General features: G+C 26.0%; 5 protein-coding genes across 5 annotated transcripts; 3 read left to right on the forward strand and 2 right to left on the reverse strand.

Annotated features, from left to right (window-relative positions):
* LOC134832814 (tRNA-specific adenosine deaminase 2) lies at positions 1–534 on the forward strand. Its single transcript, XM_063846984.1, has one exon. The coding sequence runs from the start codon at positions 1–3 to the stop codon at positions 481–483; it is 483 nt and encodes a 160-aa protein (XP_063703054.1). The 3' UTR covers positions 484–534.
* Positions 535–2,096: 1,562 nt separating this feature from the next.
* Positions 2,097–8,792, reverse strand: LOC134831464 (microcephalin-like). The gene is made up of 2 exons (XM_063845194.1): positions 8,513–8,792; positions 2,097–4,327 (listed from the first exon to the last, which is right to left on the reverse strand). Exons 1-2 carry the CDS (start codon positions 8,717–8,719, stop codon positions 2,153–2,155), a joined length of 2,382 nt encoding a protein of 793 aa, XP_063701264.1. The 5' UTR covers positions 8,720–8,792; the 3' UTR covers positions 2,097–2,152.
* LOC134831467 (uncharacterized) lies at positions 5,261–6,029 on the forward strand. The gene is made up of 2 exons (XM_063845199.1): positions 5,261–5,528; positions 5,591–6,029. Exons 1-2 carry the CDS (start codon positions 5,411–5,413, stop codon positions 5,878–5,880), a joined length of 408 nt encoding a protein of 135 aa, XP_063701269.1. The 5' UTR covers positions 5,261–5,410; the 3' UTR covers positions 5,881–6,029.
* Positions 8,793–8,921: 129 nt separating the features above from the next.
* On the forward strand, positions 8,922–9,979 carry LOC134831469 (tax1-binding protein 3 homolog). Its single transcript, XM_063845202.1, has 3 exons — positions 8,922–9,081; positions 9,315–9,443; positions 9,502–9,979. Exons 1-3 carry the CDS (start codon positions 9,028–9,030, stop codon positions 9,688–9,690), a joined length of 372 nt encoding a protein of 123 aa, XP_063701272.1. The 5' UTR covers positions 8,922–9,027; the 3' UTR covers positions 9,691–9,979.
* Positions 9,980–11,565: 1,586 nt separating this feature from the next.
* Positions 11,566–20,593, reverse strand: LOC134831471 (voltage-dependent calcium channel subunit alpha-2/delta-3). The gene is given in 21 exon segments (XM_063845203.1): positions 11,566–11,811; positions 11,866–12,061; positions 12,122–12,666; positions 13,266–13,487; positions 13,546–13,696; positions 13,892–13,930; positions 14,091–14,184; positions 14,244–14,422; positions 14,481–14,680; positions 14,747–14,818; positions 15,303–15,407; positions 15,471–15,545; positions 15,602–15,682; positions 17,340–17,396; positions 17,566–17,643; positions 17,703–17,834; positions 17,895–18,344; positions 19,389–20,060; positions 20,128–20,232; positions 20,286–20,367; positions 20,450–20,593. Coding segments are annotated over 21 exon segments (3,744 nt in total). The 5' UTR covers positions 20,563–20,593; the 3' UTR covers positions 11,566–11,715.
* Between the last annotated feature and the right edge of the window lie 5,261 nt (positions 20,594–25,854).

Consider the following 25,854-nt stretch of genomic DNA (forward strand, 5'->3'; position numbering starts at 1 on the left):
ATGGAATTTATGGAAGACGCCCTCAAAAACGCCCAAGAAGCCTTCGAACGCAAAGAAGTGCCCGTTGGGTGCGTCTTCATCTACAAAAATGAAATAATTGCGCGTGGCAGTAACGAAGTGAACGAAACAAAAAATGCCACGCGTCATGCCGAAATGATCTGCATCGATCTAGTCTTAAGTTATTGTAAGAAATTGAATTTGGACCCGCAAGAGGTCTTTCGTGAAATTGTCGTCGTTGTCACTGTCGAGCCATGCATCATGTGTGCGGCGGCATTGCACAATCTTAGTGTTAAGGAAATCGTGTTTGGGTGCAAGAATGACCGATTTGGCGGAACAACCGTCGTTAATGTCTTTGAATTACTACAATCTAGTGTGAAAATTGTGGGCGGCGTTCGCGATACCGAAGCAATGGATTTATTGAAAGAATTTTATAAAGGGGAGAACCCATCGGCGCCGCTGCCCAAAACTAAGAGAAAAGTTTAAATAAATCATATTTTTTGATATTAATAAGTAAGGAAACTCGATTTTTTAATTTTTGATGCCCTTTTAAGATTTCAAGGAAAAAAAAATTAAGTAAAAAATAATGCAATTAAGGCCGCTCTAAATTTTTTTGAACTTTTTGTCCCAAAAACTTTTTTTCCAAATGGGGGGGGGGGGCAAAATAAAAAATGAAAAAATTTGAAAAAATGTTTCAAACAAAATTTAAATTTGAAAAAAAAAAAATTTTAGTTGATTTTAACATTTCAAAAATTGAAATTTAAGATTTTTCGCAAAAATTCATAATTTAAAAATTTAAACAAAAAAATTTCGCCCCAAAAAAATTCAAAAATTTTTGAAAATAATTTTTTTTAAAAAAAAATTTAACGAAAAAATTCATGTTCAAATACGATTTTCAACACATAAAATTTTTCTCAAAAAAATTTTTTTTAAAAAATTTACAAAAATTTTTGAAAAAATTTTTAAAAAGACCAAAAAACGGTTTTTGATAAAATTTTTAATTTTTTTTTTATTTTTCTTCAAAATATTCAATTTTCGACTTTTGAAATGGGGCATAAAAAAAGTTCAAAAAAATTTTTTTGGCCTAATGGAAAAAAAAAAAAAAATATTTTCGCAATTAAAATTTTTAAATTTTTTTTTTTTATAAGAAATGAATTAAATTAAGAATTTTTAAATTAAAATTAAAAAAAAAGTGAAAAAAAAAAATAAAATAAAACCATAAAAAAATAATTAAAAAAATAAAAAAAAATAATTTTAAGAATTTTTGTATTAAAAATCGTATAAAATTTTTTTTCAAAAAAATTATTTTTCAAATTTTTTTGACAGTTATTTTTAAAATTTTTTAAAAAAAATTTTTAAATTTTTTTGAATTTTTTCTCCAAAATTTTCAAAAATTTTTTTAAAAAATTGCCTCAAAAATTTTTTTTAGTTTTTAATATTTTTTAAAAAAGTTTATTTTTAAAAAAAAATTAATTCTAAGTAGATTTAAAAATATTTTTAAAAAAATTATTTTTTTAAATTTTTTTTGTCGAAAAATTAAGTTTTTTAATGAAAATTCTAAAGGGCAAAATAAAAAAAAAGTTAAAAATTGCCTCAAATGCTCTGATTTTCGATTTTTAAATTTTAAATTTTTCAAACTTTGTTTAAAATATTTACAATTTTTAAAAATTTTTGTAATGAAAATTGTATTTTTACATGAATTTTCTTTTCTAAAAATATTTTCAAAAAATTATTTTTTTTTAATTTTAAGAGAATTATTTTTTAATGAAATTCTAAATTTTTAAATTTTAAATACTCTGAGATAAATTTTAAATTATCAAGTCTCAAAGTAATCTCAAAAACAATTAAAAATTTTAATGAAAAATTGTTTAAAAAATTTTGAAAAAAAAATAAATCGAATAAAATTATTTAAAAACAAAATAATTAAAAATTTTTTAAATGAAAAAAATTAAATTGATTTCGAATTCATATCAAAATTTAAAAATTTTCTTTTAATTTTTTAAAAAATGTTTTAGAAGGAGTACCTCATTTTTTGAATTTTTTAAACGGGGCAATATTTTTATAATAAAAAGAAAAAATAAATTTAATTTTTAGTTTCCAATAATATTTAAAAAAATAAATATAAATTTTTGTATCAAAAACAAAAAAAAGTAAATTATTCTATCAAATGTTGTGAACTCAGTGTCTGACTAAATTGCTTCGCCAACAAATAATTTTTCACGTTCTTCCGATGACCCGCTCCAATGCTGTCAGTAACCCAAGTTGCCAAAACTTGCCCTTCAAACGGTTCTTCTTCACATAATTCATCGCGAACTTGATAAGTTGCGTCTTTTGTGTCGGTCACGACGATTCCTCCACACAACTTGATGAATTCCCGAATCTCCTCGGGCCCAGCATTCAGTTGGTTTGCCACAAAAAACTTTTGTTTCGAAAATAATCTCATGCTATACGATTCTCCGAAGATTTCTCGCTCGGCGCGTGACAAACAAATGCCCGGCAGGAAAGTTTTGACCTCAAACGGTTCTTCGCAAAGCCATTGACTGCATTCCAACGAGGCTTTGACGAAATTCAAATTCAACACCCAAATCCCGTTGATGATGGAAAGCAACAATTTTTGCGTTTTCGCGTACGGTTCTTGCATTATCAAGTGCGTGGCACGGGAATCGACGAAACTTTGGATTTCGCAAGGCTCACGTTTGGAATTTAACTTTTTGACGCATTGCTTGAGCAAGCGACGTCCTTCTTCGCCCAAGCCCGTGGCAACAAAGACACGACGTCGCGGCTTTTGGGAGCTTTGAGTGAATTTTTGCGTCGATGCCGGGGGTTGTGTGGCACTTTCTGCTGTTAAATCGACATTTTTTGAGGGTTTTACGGGACTCGGCGACGGTAATTTCGGTGTCGGAGGAACAATTTCGGGCTCGTTGTCGTTCGGGACTTCAACTTGAGGCGTGAGATTCGGATTGAAGAGTTTTCGTTTGCGACGCGGCTTCGGAATGTGCTTCGTTTGTTCCATCACGGGAGTTTTTGACTTCTTTTTCTGCTTCGTGGAGGTCGTTTGGGATGGCGTATCGGGAAAAGCGATGACTGGCGTTGGTTGGGATGGTCTCAGAGCAAGAGGAGGCTTCTCAAGTACGATTTCTGAGATGTCGTCGGTATCGAAATGGACTTCATGCAATGCCGAAGAGTACCGTGTCGAGTTAATGGGACCTTTGACGAACGCTTGAACCTCTTTTAGCTCTTGGAGGACGATTTTCGGGGCATTTTCTGTCATCGGATGGACTGGAGTTCGTGTGAATCGCGATTTTTCAGGAGTAAAAATCGGTTTTTCGATTATTGGTTCGTTTTGGAGCGGAGTTTGGCATCTCATGGATTGATCTTCTACTGTCAAAGTCTGTTTTGGTGTCTCAGGAACGATTTCTTCAGCATTAATTATCGTTTTTTGCTGTTTTTCAGTCTCATTTCTCTCAATTTCATCAAAATCCAATCGTCTCGGAGTCTCCAAAGCCATCGATTCCATGAAATTTTTCGTAATTCGTTCATAATCGGCATCATTCTTCTTCGGAACGGACTTTGGCGTATCAACAGCCATCGCTTCTAAGGTCATCCGGGTCTCGCGTCTTGCATTTTTGCGCGTCAACGGCGTTGGACACGTGAAAACTTCGTGTTTCTCGTTACAAACTTCCATCTCGTCGCTGCTATAGTACATTGTCTCGCCATTTTTCGTCGTACTCGACGTGACACGTGCATGACTCGTTGCCCTTACCGATATTTCGATCGTTTTTGGTGTACGAATCGTACAGTTTCCGTCTCGAACGGGTGTTTGGATCTCAATTTGGGGCTTTTCCACGTGAACTTTTACCGTTTTTGGGCGACGCCGGCGTTTTGGAGTACGTAAGACGAATTCTGTCGCTGGTTGCATCGATCGCTTTCGCTTAATTTTCTTGCACAAAATTGGATCTTCGTATTTTTCGATGCCAAATACCGGATAATTCTTGTAATCGACGAGAGATTTGAATTTTCGACAGGCATCGATCCACAAAAGTGACACAAATGGCAAATTGAGCTCTTTACCTTTCGCAAAGGTACTTTTCAAGCCATCTTTGAAGATGATGTGTGTGGCTTCCGACAAGTCTGTGGTGACTTTGATGCCGCGCGACTTTAAAAATTGCTGGATTCCGGCAGAACGATTGTCTTCGGCGGTGCGAACGTCGACAAAGAGACAAATTCCCTGGAAAAGCTCTTCTAGAGTTATTTCACGTTCGGCAGCGGCGCGTTCGTCGGCGGTGACGAGATCCAATTCGTCTCTGTAGAGGTCTGGTTCGTTGTTTTTCTGAAAAATTTTGAAAGAAAAATTTTATTTAATTTAAATTAAAATAAATTTTAATTATTTTTATGAGAAAAAATTAATTAACTTTAGCTTTCAAAAAAATTTTTTTTTTAATTCTTCACTTTATTTTAATTATTTTTATGAGAAAAAATTAATTAACTTTAGCTTTCAAAAAAATTTTTTTTAATTCTTCACAAAATAAATAAGAGAATAAAATTTTTAAATTGTGAATTCTAAATATTTTCTTAAATTTTTATTTAAAAATGATATTTTCAAAAAAAAATGATATTTTTTAAATAAATTTGATAAAAATGACTAAAATTATTTTTTTTTTTAATTTTCTCACAAATATCATCAAACTCAAAAAATAATAAAATAACTTTTTAAATTTTTTTAAAAAAACAAAATAATTTTTTTTTGTAATTTAAAATAAATTTTTGAATTTTGAAAAAAGCAAAAAAAAATCATTTTTAAAAATTTTTAATAAAATTCTTATTTTAATTTTTTTCCAAAATTCTAAATTAAATTAAATGAAAAAATTTGTACAAAATATTTAAAAAATTATTTTAAAATTAAAAAAATAATTTAATAATTTTGAATTTATTTATTTTTTTTTAATTTAGAAAAATTTTTTTAAAAATTTAGAATTAAAAAAAAAATATTTTTTCCCGAATTTTCTATCATTTTAAGTTCGCATGCCGTTCAAAGGTCCATTTCCACCAAAAAATGCGCTCGACCTTTAAATTTTCTTTTTTTTCCTCTCATCATCATTCGGTCGTGTCGATGCCTTTGCACTAAATATTCAATTTGCTCTCTCACATGATTTCGTTTTCACTCAACTTCGCGTTCTTCTCGCGCACATATGCTTCAATTAATGCGATCGGATCGCGATGTTTGTAAATAAAGCATATAAAGCACGTCTAATTACCGATTTGAAAAATAGTCAGTGCTTGTTTACTGAGAGACGCGGTCATAAAACTCAAAATTAAAATTGCCAAGACGCAAAAATTTTTTTCCATTTAATTTTTTTTTCAAGAATTCAAGCAATTAACTTGTGGAATTTTTAATTAAATATTGCAAAACACAATGAATCACCAGAAAAGCGTATTTTTCATTTGTTTCATCGTCATTTGTGATCTTTATCAGATTTACGCGTATGGCGTTGACGATAACGAAATCGGGGAATTTGAGACTCCCGTAACGAGTAAGTTTTGAAAAAAATTATTTTTTTCGTGATTTTTGTGTAAAAAATGAAAATTTCCACAGACATTGGCGGTGTCAAAATTTACGAAAAAGAGAGATTGTGTGCGATGATCGGAGGCAGTTGCGTGGAAAAGGCGAATTGTTATCCGGGCGAACTGGCATCCCACAAGGGTTTGTGTCCGAAGAACCGCTATTTGGGTGTGGAGTGCTGCTACAAAGTCAAACTGCCGAAAAAAGTCCAAAAATGCGAAGATGACTTTTATGGCGCTTGCATGGAAAGATGCCATCCACTCTTGAAGCGACCTGCAACGGATTGCGCCGAGGGAGAAACATGTTGCGTTCTTGTCAATTAGAAAAAAAAATTGACAAAAAAAAATTATTATTTAGAATTAAATTTTTTTTTAGAGTTAGAATTTTAATATTTTTAAGTTTTTTTAAGAGGTTTCTAGAACCGCACGTGAAATACAGAAGAAAAAAAAATATTTCAAATTTTTCGTTGTTTATTTCTTACGTCATCCGGTCCATTAAATAAACTGCGTTATGAAATTTACAATTAAAATTCATTTTGAAAACAGACAAATTTCGCTATCACTTTGAGCGAACAAACAGTTTTTTCGGAACAAGGTCAAGTTCACATTTGTTTATTGAGAATTTATTTATTTATTTTTATTTATTGGTTGAGAGTGTTAACGTGACGCTGCATGGCGCAAATTTGTTAGAGAGAAAGATTCTGGAAATCATCTCGTTATCTGGATTTTTCTACTTAGGCGCCTACTTAGAGTGTCATGAACTTTTTATTTCGTCGTTGTAAAAAGAGAGAATTTGAGTCATTCGGAGAATTTTACGTGAAATTTAATCAAATTTTACGATTTTTTTGATTAAAATAATTTTTTTAATGAAATCTATTTAAAAAAATTTTTAAAGAACCTGGAGATGAAGTAGATGAAAAAAATCAATACCAATAGCAATTCCTGGAAAGTGGTATAAATTTTGAAAAAAGGTATAAAAATACTCGTATAAGGTCTAAAATAATTTTCTTTGGAGGGGAAATGATTTTATCCAAAGGAAAAATGTCCTTTTCATATACAAATTTTCCTTTTTTTATATGAAATGTACCTGTGCTATAAAAATTCTTATACGATATTTCATATATTGAATGATATGTATATGTAGTGAATTATATAAAAAAAAAATTATTTAAAATTTTTTAAAAATCATTGAATTTTGAGTGAAAATCATTAAAAATTATTCTAAAATTTAAAAATTTTCTACAAAAACCAACAAAAATTAAATTTCTTTTAAAAATAATTTTCATCTTAATTTTATATGAAAAGGTACTTCCGAAAAATTTACTTCCGATTGTATGCTAAAAAAATTTAAGAATAAAAAATTCACTTTTTTAATTTTTTTTTAATTATTTTAAATTTTTTTTTTTTTTTTTTAAAATTATTTCGAATTTCTTAAAAACTTTAATAAAAAAATAATTGATTTTTCACCTGATTTTTTATTAAAATTTGTACTTTTTTGAGAGTGAGTACCTAATTATTTACACTTAATTAAAGGATCGTAAAATACTAGAATATTTCGTTTTTTTGATAACGTTAATCGCGTCAAATCTATCAATTAAATACGAGATCGTCGACATTCAGCGATGACCTGTGCAATAAAATCGGATGTGTGTCTCATGATTCATCTATTTTAATTTTTTAGGAAATACTAGCGGTTTAGGATTTAAACAGAATTTAATGCTGAAAATTATTTATGACTTGTATTTTTTATTTTTTTTAGCGAAATTGTTCAAAACTTTTGGCCCAAAAACCATCAAAATTTTTAATTTTTTTTTAATTTTTTTTTTAATTTTTTTTTAATTTTTTTTTTATTTTTTTTTAAATTTTTTAAATAATTTTTTTTTCAGATTTTTTTAAAACCTTGAGCAATTTTTTGCACAAATAAAATTATCTCTATTAAAATTAAAGATACAAAAAAATCAATCAAATTAATTTTGAAAGATGTGATAAAAAAATTTTAATTTACTCAAAAATTAAAAAAAAATTAAAAAAATTAAATTAAAAAATTAATTTTTATAAATTAAAACTTCAACAAAAATTTCTAATTTCGATTTTTAATTCACTTTTTCGTAAGAATTAATTTAATATTCCAAAAATTAAATGGTCAAAATTCAGGTATTTTTTTTTAAATTTTTTTTTTAATTTTCAAATGTTTTTGGGAAAAATATTAAAAATTTAAGAATTTTCTAATTTTTTTCATCTAAAATAATTTTTTTCATATTTTTATTAATCTTTTGCAATTTTCCAGGATTGTGAAATATTCGATGAGAATATCCGCAGATCATCATAAAAAAATATTGTAAGTAATTCCGAGTTTTTCCTAAGCCTAATATTATGCAGGGCTTATGAATTTTATTTTTTTTCATAGATTGAAAAAAATATCAATTTAAATGACCTTTTGAATGTCTGTAAAATCGAAACAAATATTTTGAGACGGAATTTTAAAACAATTAAATTGAATAAAAATATTAAAAAAAAAAATAAAAAAAAATTATTTTAAAATAATTCAAAAATTTTGATAAATTTTAGTCATTGAATACTTTCAAAACAAAAATTTAATAAAAAAGGTCACTCTCATCTAAGAAATCTCCAGATCTGATGAAAGTCCGACATGAATGGAAACTATTGTGCAATCTGTCGAAACGATGGTAGACTGGAATTTGGCCTTGATTTAAAGAATTTGTTGCTCAACAGATCGCAGACAGACAAATATTTGATAAAAATCTGGTTTCGTTCTTCAAATTCTTATGAAACGCGCCGTCAAATAACTGAACAAACGTGTCTTTGGAGAATTTTTCTCTTAAAATTTCATGTTATCAGTTATCTTGATACAAACATGTTCATTCTCGTTCAAGAAGCGAATACCATGAAACATGAAAATTTTCCAAAAAATAGCTTAAAACCATTAAAAACTCACCTCCTTCATCATCTTGAGTGCTTTCATGCGTGCCATAGCCGACGGACTGCTCCGATATTCCTGCAACAGCATTTTGCGTTTCTGAATTTCACTTCGCGGGGTTTCAACGTCGCCTCCACGACTGGGACTCGGACTTTTATCCTTGCAAATCACCATTTCCTGCATATCCTGACACGGATCTTCGGGCGTGTTCTGTGATCCGGTCATCGTGACGTCGTTTCATGCAAAAATACGTCTAAAATGTCGTAAAAAATGCGTAAAAACTTGTAAAAATATATTCCAAAAGTTCGTTTGTTTTGATTTAATTTCGATCTCGACTTGAATTTTTCGATCTCGATGAAAATTAGTTCGGATGCTCGCCACAAATCGATGAGCGGCGCTGATTTGAGACGAACAAAAATCGCAACTTGCTAATTCAAACATAAAAAACCAAAACAAGTCTGATCAATTTCCCGAATTTCATCAATTTTCATCGAATTCTCTCAGGAAACGCAAACCAAAAAGCATTTTTCATCATGGCGAAGATGGCTTTTCAACATCAGGCTGGCACAGCCATGGAATGTTTGAGCGTAAGTCACTTTTTCGAGGGGTCTCCGCCCTTTTGGACCACGAAAAAATGATCTCATTGCCCTGGAACAAGTGGTTTCCTGTTGATTTTTCCTTTAAAAACTAAGATTTTTTAAGATTTCACTCCAAATTTCTCAATTTCATTAAAAATCTGTGAAAAAAACTTTCCAATAAGAATTTTCACTTTTGAAAAGAGAAAAGAAAAACTTTCACTTTCCCTTTTTTCTTCATGTAGATTCCAATTACGCTGCAAAAAGAGCAAGATATTGACGAGCACGGGCAGCCAATCCTCAAATGTGGCTTCAAAATCGGCGGCGGAATTGATCAGGACTTTAAAAAGTCGCCTCAGGGATACACGGACTACGTAAGTTTTAAATTTTTCCTAAAAAAACAAAAATTTTCATAAAAAATTCAATTTTAAGGGAATTTATGTCACCGAAGTACACGAAGGCAGTGCCGCAAGTAAAGCTGGCCTCAGAACGCACGATAAAATCCTCCAGTGCAACGGATACGACTTCACGATGGTTACTCATAAAAAAGCTGTCAGCTACATTCGAAGGCATGCCGTGTTAAATTTACTCGTTGCGCGAAAAGGCGTTACTTCGACCTAAAAAGCTGGGTTTTTGGTGGTTGATTAATGATATTCTTACTTAAATAACTAAATTTAGATGAATTAAAAAAAAGGTTTTTATATGAAAAAAAAAAAATAGAAAGAAAATCGATATTAAGTTAGAGATTATTTTTAAGTACCTTAATGTATATACAAAGAGATGAAACATTTATCAAACAAAAATAACAGAAAATAATTCAGGTTTTTTATTGATTGCTTTTATTATTCCATTTATTATATTATAGCATTTATGTGTAGTTCTTAGATGACAAATAAAAAGTGATGTTTTTATTATTTCCAAAAATGAAAAAAAAAATTAGTTTGAATTTACAAGATTTTGATGAGATTGATAAAAAAGGTAAGAAAAAAATTTTTTTGTGTTTTTAAAATATATTTTCTAAAAAAGCGGAAATAATTCAAATTATTTTTTTTTCATTAAAAAGTAACATTTTCATAATAAAATTTCAGAAAAATGGACCATTTCATCTTGAAAATCTAAGGAAAAAATAATTATAGCCAACCTTTTTGATTTTGAAACATTGTCATAAACACAAATTACCTAATTTTTTAATTCTCAAATCATGTCCTTAATTTTAAAAATCAATATTATTTTGACTCAATATTATTTTGTGCAATGAATAATCTTGAAAAATTTTTTTCATAATAAAAATTAACATTATTGGGTAAAAAACGAATTTTAATTAAAAGTTTGATAATTTTTTTCAATAAATTAATTTTTAACTCTTAATTTTTTTTATATAAAAACTTTTAAAGTTTAAAATTAAACTTTCCAACTACTCTGAAATAATTTACAAAAAAAAAAAAATAATTAATTTAAAAAACAAAAATTAATTAAATTAAGTAATTAAAATTAAATTAATTTAAAAAATAATTAATTTAATAAATATTTACTCACAATGGTAAAAAAATATTAAAAAAAATATTTAATTTTAATTAACAAAATTTTTAATTAAATTATTTAATTTTATTTTCACCAAAAATTGACCTCTGGAACAGAAAAAAAATTATTTGCTCTTCAAATGCAATTTTTAGCTCCAGATAAAAGTTTAAAAATAATTTCTATAATTCTGAAAGAAATATTTTTTTATTATTTTAGGCGAATAAATATTATATTTTTATTTTTTGTCCCGTGAGGATTTTAATGAAGGGGGGAAATAAAAAAATAAATATTTTTGAATTTTTTTATTGTAATTTTTGAAAATTTTTAGACGTTAAACGTTGATTTTAACATTTATTTAATTTTGGTTAATATTATTTTCAAATTTGAGCTTAAAAAAGAACAAAAATATAAAAAAAAACTCCTAAAACAAAAATTTTTGAAAAAAAAAATTATTTTGGTCACGTGACTCAAAAAAAATTTTTCTTCTACATTTCAATAGGAAATGTATGATTAAAGCTAATTTTTTTTTGTTTTTTGTATGATTTTAACGTAAACAGTAATTTTTTAATTAAAAAAATTAAAAAAAATGTCAAAAATATTTAAATTTTTAATTCAATTTTTAGTTTTCCCCCTGAATTTTTTCAACAAAATCGGAGGGGGCGATAAAAAATGGATATATAAAATTTATTCGCCTTATTAAAAATTAATATTTTTCAATAAAAAATAAATATATAATTAATTTTTTGCCATCTGATAGATAAATTTTAATACAAAAAAATTAAAAAAGTTGTTAAATACCTTTCATACATTAAAAAATTTTTATTTTGAAGCCATTTTTTAATAAAACAACGAAATTAATTTTTTTAATTATTTATGGTATAACTTAATAAGCTGACTTTAGTAAAAATTGGTATGGTCATATTATATTTTATTTATAATTATTTTTTTTTAAATATTTTGTTTAAAGCTCTTGTCTAAAAGTATTATTTATAATAATCAAACAGTTTAAATTTGTTCTTTAGTTTTATTACAAAAAGGTAATAAGAAGTTTTTTTTGTTGTATTAATAAATTGTGTTAGCAATAAATTTACAAAATCTGGTGAATTACGCTTGAAAAGTCTATGGCTAACTTATGTAAAGGAACATTATACATAAAATATGGACTAGAATGTTGATGAGGGCGCTCGATCGTGCGTCGCCACACAAAGTTATCAACGTCTCCTACAAAAAAAAATTAAAATTAAAAAAAAATACTGAAAAATTGAGTTTTCTTACATTCTCATGACGATCAATACACTTTGCGGGTCTCTTTCGGAAGCAACTATCCTCGTTCTTGAGACATGCCAACGAGTAGTTGCCATATTCTTGATCTTCGGGATCTGTCGTGAGATAAAACGTGTTGTACGGACAAAGTCTGTCAATGACCAATAAGAGGAGATTCGTTCCCGTTATCGGTGTGATGGCGAAAGGTCTGAAATTAAAAAAAAAAATTAATTAAAAAAAAAATTTTTTTTAAAGGAAAATTTCTCACCGTTCGCAGTTATTCGAGTCATTATTGAAGACCTTGTCGTGCTTATCGACATTTAACTGATATAAATTTAGCGTTTGATCACAGGGTTGAGGCTTAGTTTTTCTAATGCTAAATAATTTATATAATTTTTGTTCCTTATCTTTACTATTGTTCTCCGTCGACTCTGTCGGCTCGGTGAACTCATACTCGTACTCCTCGGGACCCAGCTGGCCGAGATTCTCAAAGGTGTCCGTTACCACAGTGCGTATGAAAGACGACAAGTAAAGCAGCAGATAGGAGAATAACTTTGAAATGCTCGCAAGTCCAAAGACGGATTTCAAAGAAACTCCCTTGTTGTTATTGCCGCCTCTCTCTTGGAAACAAACAGCTTGATAGTCATAGATAACGACGCGTTTGTAGATGCCTTCGTCGATGAGGCGTTGCATAATGTCGCCACGCACCTCACCGAAGAAGCGTCCGGTACTTTCGAGACGCGGACTTATCAAAACGTAGCCGTTATTGTCGATTATGTAGCAATCGATTTCGTCGCGTTGCTCTTGTTGGCACTGAAATTCACAAAAAAAAATTATTAAAATTCAATTTTTTATCAAAAAAGTCAATTTCAGGGTTAAAAAATTTTGACTTAAGACTTAAGCTAAAAATTTTATGACTTAAGCTTAAGTAAAAGTTAATTTAGTTTGACTTAAGCTGACTTAATTGATAAATTTAAAACCTTTTTTTGTAATTTTCAAAAAAAAAAAATTTTCTTTCAAAATTGTGTAGAAAAGCAAAAATCTGCTTGACTTAAGGTGTAACTTAAGCTTAAGTTAAAAGATTCTGCTGACTTAAACTCAACTTTATACTTTAAGTATAATAAAGTAAGCTTAAGTTTAAGTCAAAAGTTTAAAAGTCGGCTTTGCTTGTGAGACTTAAGCCAAAACTTAAGCGAATTTCCATTAAAAATATTTTGACTTAAGCTTAAGTTACACCTTAAGTCAAAAATCAACTACCAATTTTTAGTTTTTCTATCAAATTTTGGGTAAAAACATTATTTTTTTAAAACGAACAATTTGGCCTTAGTCGAGCTTAAGTCAAACATAACTGATTTTTACTTAAGCTTAAGTCAAAACTTAAGTATTTTTTTCAGCTCCCGTCAATTCCTTACATTATTTGTGATATTTTTAAACAACTTATCCAACGCTTCCAACTGGAATTGGTAACCAACGACAGCCGCTGGTGCCGATTTATTCTTTTCCGTTACAAAAATTGCATGACTGGCAGTTACAAGAGTTTCTGTCTCATCGCCGTACGAATTGGCAAACGGCACGGAATACACAAAACTCTCATTTTCAATGAAATGTTGCTCAACAGCTCTCTTATACCAAATCTAAAAGACCAAAAAATCATTAAAAAATTAAAAATTTTGAAATAAAATTGAAATTTACTTCATCAATCGATCGAATATTCTGTTCGCTGAACTCCGATCCCGTTAAAACGTCATTCACGTGATTGTTGGTGAACTCCTGCCATCTCGTCAATCCACTGTGGGTGGCGATGAAGGCGACTGTTATTCCAAAACGTGTCTTGAATTCATCTCTATTGATGAAAAATAATAAAAAATTGAATTAGAATCAAATTTTTTATTGATTTTTATTATTTTTTGATCAAATCTGAAACAATTTCGAGGACTTGCAATCGAATTATTTCAAATTTGATGCGAAAAAAATTATTAAAATATAATTTTGGTGCAATTTAGTGTCGAAAGACTCCTTTTCAGCGATTTTACTATACCTTGGAAGCAAACCCATTAAAACTGCAATGGGGCTTGGACTAATATTTTTAATTTTTTTTTAATAAAATTGGGTGAAATAAGTAAAATTTTTAATTTAAAATGAAAAATTTCCGTGAAAATAATTAAATTTCGTTAAAAAAATCATTAATTGTGCATTTTGTGACAGTTAAAGACATTTAAAAGTTTAAAAAAATTAACGATCCTTACCCTTTATCCATGCTAGTGAAATTTTTACTAAAGAATTGCGTAATTTTGGCGTCATTTACTAAGGATTGCATCAAGGCACGATCACCTAAAATTAAAAATATGCATTAAAATCACAAAAAATCTTTAAAAATTAAATTTTCTTACAATAATATCGATCCTTGTCCGTAGTACTTTTATTCTGAGCTACAAAGACGGCATATTCCGGTGGAATTGGCGTCTTACTAAGTGGCCATTTCCATCCAGGTTTGTTCATGCGACGCAGGAAATATTCCAATTCCTTTTCTGGCGTATCGTGCACCTCTGTGCTATGTTTGCAATACAGCCTAAAATCGAAAATTCATGAAAAATTTATTTTTCTTAATTTTTTGTAGAAAAACTCACCAGTCTGGATGGATTCTCCAATTTCTGCCACTGAAAAAACTCAGAATATCGACCTTCGAATGAATATTTCGATGGATTTCGTCTTCAATGCGTGTTTGAATGCGATATCCATGCGAATTGGGATACGTCACGACAAGCGTGTATGGCGTATCCTCAATTTTTGTCCAATAATAATGCCGTTTTGTACGAGATACTCGTCGCTAAATTGAAAAAATAAATTAAAATTAATTAATTTTTTGATCAAAATAAGGAAAGAGTTAATTTACCATGTAATCATGATGATATTTTACGAACATGTATTTGCTACCAGTTGATTGGTTGACAATCATATCTCGTGTCTATTTAAAAAAAGAAAAAATTTAATAATAATTTCTCATAAAATTAGTATAAAATAATTTTTTAAATAAAAATTTTCTTAAAATTTTTTTTAATTAAGCTAAAATTCATGAAATTTAATCAAAATATTTTTTATTAAATTAATTTAATTGAAATCTAATTTTTAGTTAATTTTTTCGAACAAAATTTTAATTAAAATATACCAATTTTTAATTTTATAAAAATAAATAAAAATTTATTTATTTTAATAATTTATGAATAAATTAATTTAAATTAATTTTTTTAAAGATAAAATTAAAAAAAATATCTTTCTGAATAAAAATTCTTAAAAAAATTGGATAAAATATTTTTTTTAAATTTTAATCAATTTTAAATAAATAATTATAGTTGATTAATTAATTTGAATGAATTAATTTTCTTTTATAAAATTTCAAATAATTTTTTTTAACAAAAATTGCTATGAAAAATAATTAAAATTCAACTCACATTCAACAAAAACGGCGAAAATTGTCGTATCGGCTTGTCATCATCCATTATTTCAACTTCCGTAAAATCTATATCATTATAGGCAGGTTTCAAGATATCCCTGAACTGCTCATAAAATACAAAAATAATTAAAAATTAGTTTAAAAGAATATTTTTTAAAAAACTCACAATTGGTCTGTGATCCGGATGTCCAATGATATATCCGTTATTAGTGACTAGAAAAGCGTATCCATGGACTCCCAACTAAAAAAAAATAAATTTTACTATAAAATTATTAAAAAACCCAAAAAAAATCTTACCACAAAAGGCATCATTAGCTTTTGAATTTCCTTGACAAGGATGTCCGTTGCAGCAACTCCCAGCAAATTTGCTATGCGAGTCTGTGAAATGTTGAAAAATACAAAAAAATAATATTATTTGTTCAAAATAAAAAATTATAAGCTAACTTTGGACGATAGTATTTAAGTAAAACCAACACCTAAGTTTATGTACTGCTAAGATTATATATTTTTTGTCAATTATTTATAGGAAAAAAGTTTCTAGTCTAAAGGTGGTCGGTTCGTAAGTAATTAAGGTCCAGATTGATGGTCAAACTATTGATTATATAGGATGGTTAAATATGTTTAGATACTTTTTTTTTTGATAATTATTGGATATATACCACTACTATTTATGGATTTTTTCACACAACACTGATTAAATATTGATTATATTTTTTGTCTAGCTTTCTACCGTTTTAGAGCTAATTTGAACCCTTTTCCATTAACACATTTATATATAATAAAAGTTTTTATGTATAACTTTTTTATACAATTTTTCTTCGTTAATTGTACTTTTTGCTTATTTTTGTTCCCTTTTTACATTTTTTTGCCTTATCCTTTATAATATTTTTTTAATTAATAAATTTTAAACATGTTTAGGTATTAACATTAACTTTTTTCTATTCTACAAAATTTTATAATATAATAATTTTAAAGTTAATGTTAATATTTTGTATATAAATAATAAATTGGATAAAATAATATAATAATTATAATTTTCTACTATGATAAATATTATGATGTGTGTCAAACTATTTTATTATTTTTACAATATGTTTGTATTGTGTTCTAAAATAATGTATCTATATCTAAAATATATATTAAAAAAATAAAAATATACAACAAAAAATATAAAATAAAATTTTAATGTAAAATTATATAAAAATTTATTGAAAAATAATATTTTCTTATATTAAAAAAAATAATTAATAATTAAAAAAATAATAATTATAAAAAAATAATAATTAAAAAAATATAAATATAATTTAAAAGTAATTTTTAAAAAATTGAAAAAGCTAAAAATTTTAAAATTAAAATTAATAATTAAAAATATAACTTTGAAAGTAATTTTTTAAAATAAAAAAGTGAGTTAAAAGCTCAAGTGAAAATTAAAATAATAATTATTAAAAATATAACATTTTTATTTAATAATATTAATGATTAAATATTAAATTAAATTATTAAATTATTATAATATTATTAAATATTAAAAAAAAAATATAAAAATTTGAGTAAATTTATATAAAATCCAAGCTTTATGAGTATAAAATTTATCAAAAAACAAAAAATATTGAAAACATAATTAAAAATATTGTTTTCATGTATGTTATATTTTGTTAAATTGTAAATATTTGCAAAGTTTCTTCTAAAAAATATTAAAATTTTGTACCAAACACAACTCCCAGAAGCTTTTTAGTTACAATTTTTTGTCGAAAAATCCCTATGAAACCTTCCAAAAACTCCCTTTTGTAAATAAAAAAAAATACCACTCCAACATTGAAAATAATCTACAAAAGTTATTATCACCTAAATATTTATTTATATATATTTTTTAAAAATCACTAGAAAATCTACCTAAAGCGCGATAGTTATATTTTTTTGTTAAAAACTGTCTACAACAATTTTATCACAAAAAATCTAATTTTTTGTTTAAAATACTCTCTGGCTATAATTTTTTTGAATACTTTTTTATCCTAATTTATTTATCTTCTGGTACCTCTTTCGTAATTGTTACCCAATAAGCTTCGTTTACCAGTACGTCTTCAGTTAAGTTCTTCCATTTATTAAGTTTTTGAGTTTAGTTGTGGTAGAAGTAGTAGTTTTCATATAATAAGTAATCAAGTAAGTAATATTTTTTGATATTTATAGAATTGGGGGAGAAAATTCGAGGATGAAGTGAAAAATTTGAAAGAAAAAAATTAAAAATTTCAAAAGAAACTTACCGCATTTTCTCTTCTGTCGAAAACTGGCATCGAAATTGTTATCATAAAGTTATATTTGGAACTTGTTTGGTCCGGCATCTGAAAAATTCAAGGGAAATTTAATAAAAACTTTGATTTTAAGTCAATTTAGGACTTACGATGCCCTTTCTTGTCCACCATCGTTTGACATTTTTCAATTCGTACGGCGTTTCGCTCAATCGCGGGCGATAAATTTCTTTCTGTTCGGTCCTTTCTTCGATTTCCCATTCGTAATCCGTCATTTTTGGGTCCTAAAAATTAAATTTATTAAAAATTTTTAATTTTTTTTAGTTAAAAATTCAATTTCTTACCACAACATCCGCATAAACTTGCGAAAAAATCACTGGATGTTCAGTTTTGTTGAGCACTAAAGGTCTCGCGAGTACTTGAATGTAATTTAAAACTTGTTCCCGCACTTCAGCCAATGTCGATAAATGCACGTAGTAACCCAAGTTCTCGCAAGCCATCCATTTGACCTTTTCCACGTCGGCGACTTCCTTTCCGATTAAATATGTGAACATGCGAACCGGGATGTAGGGCTTTTCGTTCCAATTGAAGGCTTCAAAGACATCTTTATGGAAGAAGGGGACACCGTCGGACACTAACATGATGGCTTGGTTGCACTGGGCACCGAGCCCGCTTTCTTTGTGGTTTTGCAGCATCTCGAAGGCTTTCGTGAGGGCAGCTGAAAAGTTGGCATTGGCTTTTGTTTCGATATTTTCCAAGTGTAGCTTGAATTCGCCGATGTTAAGCATGTTGGCCTAAAATGAAAAAATAAAAGTGTTAGCGACTGGTTGTTTGTTAAAAAAAATGTAAAAAAATAATTTTAAAATCTATTTTTGAGTGAAAATTAAATAAAATAATTTTTTTCAGTGAAAATTTTCCAGTTTTGAAAAAAAAATTAATAAAAAAAATTTTTTAAAGTGAAAATTAAAAAAATCATTTTTGAGTGAAAATTTAACCAAAATAAAAAATATGTAAAAATTATAATTAAAAAAATATACAAAAAAACTTTTTGACTAGATTTTGAGAAATAATGTTTTAATTAAAATTTAAAAAAATGGTACCTAATATTAAATTTCATTTTTTATCGTAAGTATTTGTTTTAAAAATTCTGTTTTTATTTTTTCATCTGAAAAAATATTTTTGGGCGAAAGTTAAAAAACCTTTTTATGAGAAAAAACTTTAAAAATACATTTTTGATTGGAAATTCAACAAAAAATAATTTTTGAGTAAAAATAAAGCAGACCTTTTTTGCTTGATAAATTAAATAAAAATACATTAATTAATATTACTTTATTAATTTTTAAAAAATAATTTGAAAAAAAACTTTATGAACATATTTAAATTAAAAATTATATTTTTAGCTACAATAAATATATTTTTAAGTAAAACTTTTTAATTAATTTCATCAAAAAAATCAAATTTGAAAAAATAATAAAATTAAGTAAAAAAAAAGTCTTGATAAAACATAAAAAAAATAAAATAAATTTGGTAATAAAAATCAAAATAATTTTAAATAAATATTAATGCAAAATTTGGCTTTAAAAATTAAAATAAAAATAAAAAAGTAAAAATTAAAAAAAAAATATTACATAAGAAAAAAAAAAACAAAATTAAAAAAATTATTTAAAAAAAATACGTTTTGATTAAAGAAAAAAAAAATAATAAAAATTTAAATAATTTTAAATATATTTAATAAAATGATATTTTAGCAAATTTTGGTAAAAAAAAATTATTAAAAATTAAAAAAATATTTAAAAAAGAATATTTTTGAGTAAAAATTTCGTAAAAAAAAATCGTACCTGAACGAGTGTATCCCTAAAACACGGCACAACTTCCTCCACAGTCTCATTGAACAACAGCACATTCACATAATCATTCGGACTCAGTGTCTCGAGGATATTTTCCACGACATGTCTCGCAATATCCTTCCTCTGTCCCGTCATACTGCCCGAATTATCCATCAAAATAATGATATCCTTCGGGCTATTCGCCGCCTCAATATACCACGTCCTCAGCCGCGCATCATACAAATCCACGGGGTTCGATTCCCATTTGGCGGCGGGAAATTGTCGCAGAAACCCCGTCGAACTGGCGAAATACTGCCACGACAACGACGGATCGATGGCATAATTGTTGGCAAAGATGCTGTCGAGCTCCTCGGACCACTTGATGGCCTTGATGACTTCGGGCGCGCGATCGTAGACATTTGTCGGCACATGCACCGAGCTCAGCGACGTATTCACAGGCTCGTTGCTGAACTTTTTGTTTGGCGTGAGGACAATTTGCTTCTGTTCCCGCTTCCGGGGCTTCAGTTCGTCGATTTCGCTGAAGACGGGCGGCTCCGTGGAGCCAATTGGTCCCCCGAATTCGGGAATTTCGACCATTTCCTTGGAACTGTAGTACACGTAGTCGTCATCGACTTCGATATCGTCGTCGGACAGTGCTTTGTTCTCGGCAGCATCCATTGTTCGCTGCAAAAAAATTGATGGAAAAATCATGAAAATCGAGGAAAAAGTTGAAAATTGGGAGAAAAATTACCTTTATCGCACTAACTTTCGCTTCAAACATGTTTTTTAGCTCTTTCGCTATATCTTCTACTATTTGTTCCCCCTTCCGGGGCACTATTTGTGACTTCTCATAACTCTGAAAGTGCATCGATGTCATTTTTCGAGTCTCAGAAGCAGATAAAAACTCACCTTTATCACTTCGTCGCGCTTCGTGATGAAACTCCCGACGTTCCACAGCTCGAACGCGATCTTTTCACTCCATGATTTCACTCTAAAAGCCACAAAAAACACGAAAAACGGGAATTTCCCGTGAAAAATCTTACGTGGGAGAGAAAAAAATTCAAATTCCTTACAAATTATTCCTAATTTTCTGTTCGGCAACGGAAACGACGATATTTTTTGTGAAATAAACTAAGAACACAGTCAGAAAAACTAATAAACTACTAAAACACTTGATTTGGACCATTTTTCATGAAAATATCCAAATTTCAAATTCAATAAAAATCCTCATATTTTTCAATGAAGTGTGCGCGTGAAACAACTGTTTTCCTGCGCAGAACACCACTTCGTTGTCAATAGTTGGAATTTTGACAGTTTTTACCCACAAAGTACGTGTAGTAGCCCAGTTTTTGTGCCATATGTGGGAAAAAGTGTTTACATTTTTGCGTTCGTATGTAGGTGAAAGTGGTGCAGCGAGCGAACGGAGCGAAATTTGACAAGGCTTACGTTCGTTCTGTGTTTCCCTTGAGACGAAATTTGATGAATGGCAAAAAGTGACGGTTGACAAGATATGCGAACGGCGGCGAAGAAAAGCGAAATAAGGAAGGAAATGACAATAAACAAGCATTTGACGGTATTTTTCAGTCGGTTAAATGACAAAAGTGAGATTTTGATGCGAAATGGAGACGCCTTGTAAGAAAGTCAAAAAATATGTTTCAGATATTTTTTTCAATGTATGATTTAAAAATTTTTTATAGATTTTTTTATTAATTATTTTTAATTTATATACTTTTTAAAATATTTTAATTATTTTTTTATTTATTTTATTTGTTCAATAAAATTAAAATTTTTTTTAATTAATTAATTAATGCCAATTTTCAACCATAAATTAATAAAACCATTAAAAAAATATGATAATTTTTAAATTTTGTTTTTAATTATCTAAAAAAATAATTTTCATAATAAAATCAATTACTAAAGTTGCATTAATTTTTTAAATTTAAAAATAACGAAGAAATTTTTTTATCATTTGTGTAACGTTTGAGTTATTTGTTCTAATTTTAAATTATTTTCGTACAAAATAAAAAAAATAAAAATATTAGAAACTTCAACTTTTTTTTAAATATTAAAATTAAGTTTAGAAACTTGTAAAATTATTTATTTATTTAATTAATTTAATTTTTATATAAAAAAAATAATTTTAATTAATTTAATTTAAATTATTAAAAATATTAGACAAAATCTAATTTTTTAACCAAAAATTTGTTCTTTTATGTTGAAATTTTAAATTTATGAATTAAATATTTTTTTATTAATTTTACTTTAACAGTTCATTAATTAGTAAATTATAATCAAAAAATTATTTTTAAAGAAAATTATTATTAATTTTTAAAATTATTAAATTAAAAAAATAAAACATTCAATTTTAATTTGAAATTTGACTGAAAATTCAATAATATAAAAAAAATTAAATTTATTTTTATTTGTAATAAACTAATAAAATTAATTTAAACAAATGATTAAGGGTAAAATTAAATTAATTTAAATAACGTAAAAAATTTTTTAATACCTACTTGTGTTAGGTTATTTGTTCTAATTTTACATTATTTTTGTACAATAAAAAAAATTAATCTATTAATTAAATCAGAAATTAAAAATTTTGAAACTGAAATTTCTTACGAAATTTTATAATTATAATTTAATAAAAAATAAAAAAAAATAAAAGTTGAATAAAACTTTTAAAATTATTTATTTATTTAATTTGTTATATAAAAAATTAAATAATTAATTAAATTTTTATATAATTAATTAAAAAATTTTGTTATTTTTGATGACTTTTATAAATTTATTAAATTAATCATTAATCATTAAAATTAAATAAATTATATTAAATTATTAAATAAAATTTATAGGTTTATTTATATAATTTTAAGTTATTATTGAACAAAAAAATTTTAAAATTATGTATTATTAACTTTAATTTTTAATTCAATTTAAAATTTAATAATATAGAAAAATTTAAATTTTAATGATTTTTTTTATAAAAAATACTTACCTCGTATTCATTCATCCAAGAAAATTATTATTTTTTTTAATTCACCGATTTAAAATAAAAAAAACACATTTTTTTGGTATTTATATATTTGTTGTTATTTATTTACTTTTTCTTTATTATTTATATATGTATAATGTTTTATATACTTTTACGATGTTTAACCATTATCTTTTTTTTTGTTAGCAATTTTATTCATTCTTTTTTTATTTTTAAGGAGATCTGACGAGAATTGACTATCTCTTTGTTTTTTGTTGTTGTTGTTGTAATTTTTGCGACGCGCTGCTAAAAAAAACTTTAACAGACATTTTTTGATGCATGGCACGTGATTTCTCTTCAAGTTCATGTCAAAGGAACAAATCAATTCTCCTTACAATAAAAAAAATCTCCTTTTTTTTTGCTCAATGTATAAGTTTAACAGTGCTATATGATATTACATATAATTAATAACTTAAAATATAAGATTTTAAAAATATCACTCATTTTATTTTTTTTTTACTGTTCATACTTCGTAATTTTTTTCTTAGTCATTTTTTGATTTAATTTAATAATTATTTTTTTTTGCTGTTATTAATTGTTGATATTGTCATCTTTCTTTCAAAAAAATTATTTTTTTCTTTTCTAAGAGAACTGGCGCGCGCACTGAAATAGTTTGCTATTAAAACGAGTGTAATTTTTTTTTTCGTTTGGTGTGATGTTTAATGAAATAAATATTTTAATAATTATTAATTAATGTGTTTTTTTGAGAATAAATTATTAAAAATTGTAATGAAATTGATTAAAAAGTTCGTTGTGATGTTAAAAAGAAATGCAAAATAATTAGAGGCAAAAAAAAAATTGTTATGTTGTAAAAGTTAATGTTAAACATTGAATGTTGAGATAAAATTGCTGCTGTGTGTAGTGTGTGTGCAAATTATTCAGTTTTTTCATCATATATAATTTTTTCATACCTGTTTAATTTTTTTTTATTCTTATTACATTCGGTTATGTTACATTGTTATACTTTATGTTTATGTTTTTTTTGTATATATATATTTATTCATATAGTTTAATATATGTTTATAAGGTTTATTTTATATGCTTTTATATTTTTTTTGTGTAAATAATATTTTTTATAATCATTATAGTCTATGTATTGCTATTCTTATTTATTTATTATCATTATGTTTTAATATTTATTATATTTATAAAGTATTTTTTTTTTTAATATTACTTTGTTTTACACAATAAAATAACAATAACGATCCATCTCAATAGAGACAAATTCAAACAACAATTTTTTTTTCGACTTCTCAAAATATCAACAACATGATATCAGATAACTATCATGTTTAAATTTGTGTGTTTTTACTTTTGATCTCATTATTATTCAACAATAAAGAGATGATGACTTTTTTTTCTAATCATTATTATTATTTTTAATATTATTTATTATTCTTATTACTTTTTTTTTATTATTAATAAAAGTTCTCTAGAATAATTCTAGATAATATATTTTCTGGATGATATTCATCTGATACCATTATTAAAATGTCAAGTTTAATATTATATTATATATTATTCTTATTTATGTGTGTATATTTAGGTAATAATAATAATAATAATTATCATATATAATATATAGATAACAATAATATATATTATATAGTTATTGTTTAATATTTAGTATGCTTTTTTTTAATTATTGACTTTTGTTTAACATCATGAGGAAAGTAATCGGAAGTATTTATCACCGGTATTTTTTTTTCTCGCTATTCTTCTTGTATATATAATTTAATTTAATAATTAATTAGTAATAAATAAAGAGGTTTCATTGACATTCACGTACTTTTTATTATTTTTTTTTTGTTAAATGTTATATTTTTTCATTTTTTAATCACAACCAAGCCAAAATCTTTCTTCCTTTTTCACGAAACGGCAAAGTTTCTAGTAAGAGAGTGAAGTTTTGGTTGTTCAAAGCCAGCTTACAAGGCATTTATACTTTTTTTTTATACATTTATATATGTTAATAAATGTGAAGAACTACTGCAAAAAATTGACGTGTTTAAAGAAATTTAATTTAGAAAAAAAAAAAATAAATTTTAAATAAATAAAAATGTGTCTTTTTTTGTCTGATGATGTGTTTTTTGGTGTATGAGTGTGTGCATACGAGGCAGACATTCGTTGCCTGATTTTTTTTTCAATTATTATTTTTTTGTTTTATATGTTATAACATATAGAATTTTTGATATTAATTGACATATAGGTTTAAAATGTTTTTTTTTTATCTTTTATTTATATATGTTATGTATATTTTTGTATTTTTTTTTAGTTAAGGAGAGAGAGAGATAGAGAAAATGTTTGAAATCCTCATGTTTAATGTTTTTTTGTTCTTTAAATGTTTATATAGCATAATAATCATATTAATTGGGAGTTACGTATTATTATTATCATTTATAGTACTGCTTTGTTTTTTTTAAATATAATTAATTTATATATGTTTATCTAATTTTATTAATAATTAATTAATTAATACGTCAAGCTACTGTGACCAGAAGTAATTTTATTTTTAGAATTTTATTTTTTTTTAATTATTAATTAATTATTTTTAAATAAGAAAGCAACAAAAAAAAAATAAATTATAATAAAATTTAGAATGCATCAATAATAACAACAAATCTCGAGATCATTATTGCAATGTGTTAACAAACTTGCTCGAATAAGGCTCTAAATGTATTTTTTTATGAATATAATCAACAAATCAGGTAAATAACATAACTAGATAGAAACTTTTCTTTTTGGCACAGAGCTTCTTCTTCATTATTACTTTTTTTTATTTAATTTTTAATTTAAAATGGGTTTACACAGCTAGTCAATGCACTTTTTTACTTCAATTTATGTCGTGCAGATAACACCGAGAAAATGATTTAATTAATGTTTAAGAGTTATATTTCTATATATTGAGCATGAATATTTGTCAATGTCTTTCTTTGATTTTTTTTTGTAATGATTTAGATGATTTTTTATTTAATTTTGTATTTTTTGTATATATTTTTTAATATTTAGAAGTCTAAAATAATTTATGTTATATATATTGTTATCTTTTGTTGTGTATATATATGTTTTTGTTTATATATGATAAAGTACGTAAATGTTATGTTTGTATTGGAAAACGTAAAAGGATTGTTTTTTTCAACATATATTTTAAATAATATTTCGTATAATTTTTTTTTGCTTACTTATTAGTCAATACATTGAAGATTTTTATTTAGAAAGAGTTTTTTTTTCCATTATTTTATAATTATTATTATTATTCTTATGTATGATAAACCTCCATAGTTACCACATTTTAAGTTCAAATTATAAATTAGGTCTTTTTTCACTTTTCATTATCTATATTTATTTAGTTTAATTTATATTATATATTTTTTTATTAATAATTTAATATATATATTACTTTTTATTTATTTATTTATAAGTATTGTGTTATTTTTAGATATATTTATA

Source organism: Culicoides brevitarsis, chromosome 2 (assembly GCF_036172545.1).
Source record: "Culicoides brevitarsis isolate CSIRO-B50_1 chromosome 2, AGI_CSIRO_Cbre_v1, whole genome shotgun sequence".
NCBI classification, from domain to species: Eukaryota; Metazoa; Arthropoda; class Insecta; order Diptera; family Ceratopogonidae; genus Culicoides; species Culicoides brevitarsis.

Coding starts and splice junctions, on each gene's coding strand:
- LOC134832814 (XM_063846984.1), top strand. CDS start 1: ATGGAATTTATGGAAGACGCCCTCAAAAACGCCCAAGAAGCCTTCGAA.
- LOC134831467 (XM_063845199.1), top strand. CDS start 5,411: ATGAATCACCAGAAAAGCGTATTTTTCATTTGTTTCATCGTCATTTGT. Junction 5,529..5,590: donor ATTTGAGACTCCCGTAACGA/GTAAGTTTTGAA, acceptor AAATTTCCACAG/ACATTGGCGGTGTCAAAATT.
- LOC134831464 (XM_063845194.1), bottom strand. CDS start 8,719: ATGACCGGATCACAGAACACGCCCGAAGATCCGTGTCAGGATATGCAG. Junction 4,328..8,512: donor CACTCAAGATGATGAAGGAG/GTGAGTTTTTAA, acceptor AAAATTTTTCAG/AAAAACAACGAACCAGACCT.
- LOC134831469 (XM_063845202.1), top strand. CDS start 9,028: ATGGCGAAGATGGCTTTTCAACATCAGGCTGGCACAGCCATGGAATGT. Junction 9,082..9,314: donor CAGCCATGGAATGTTTGAGC/GTAAGTCACTTT, acceptor TTCTTCATGTAG/ATTCCAATTACGCTGCAAAA. Junction 9,444..9,501: donor CTCAGGGATACACGGACTAC/GTAAGTTTTAAA, acceptor TTCAATTTTAAG/GGAATTTATGTCACCGAAGT.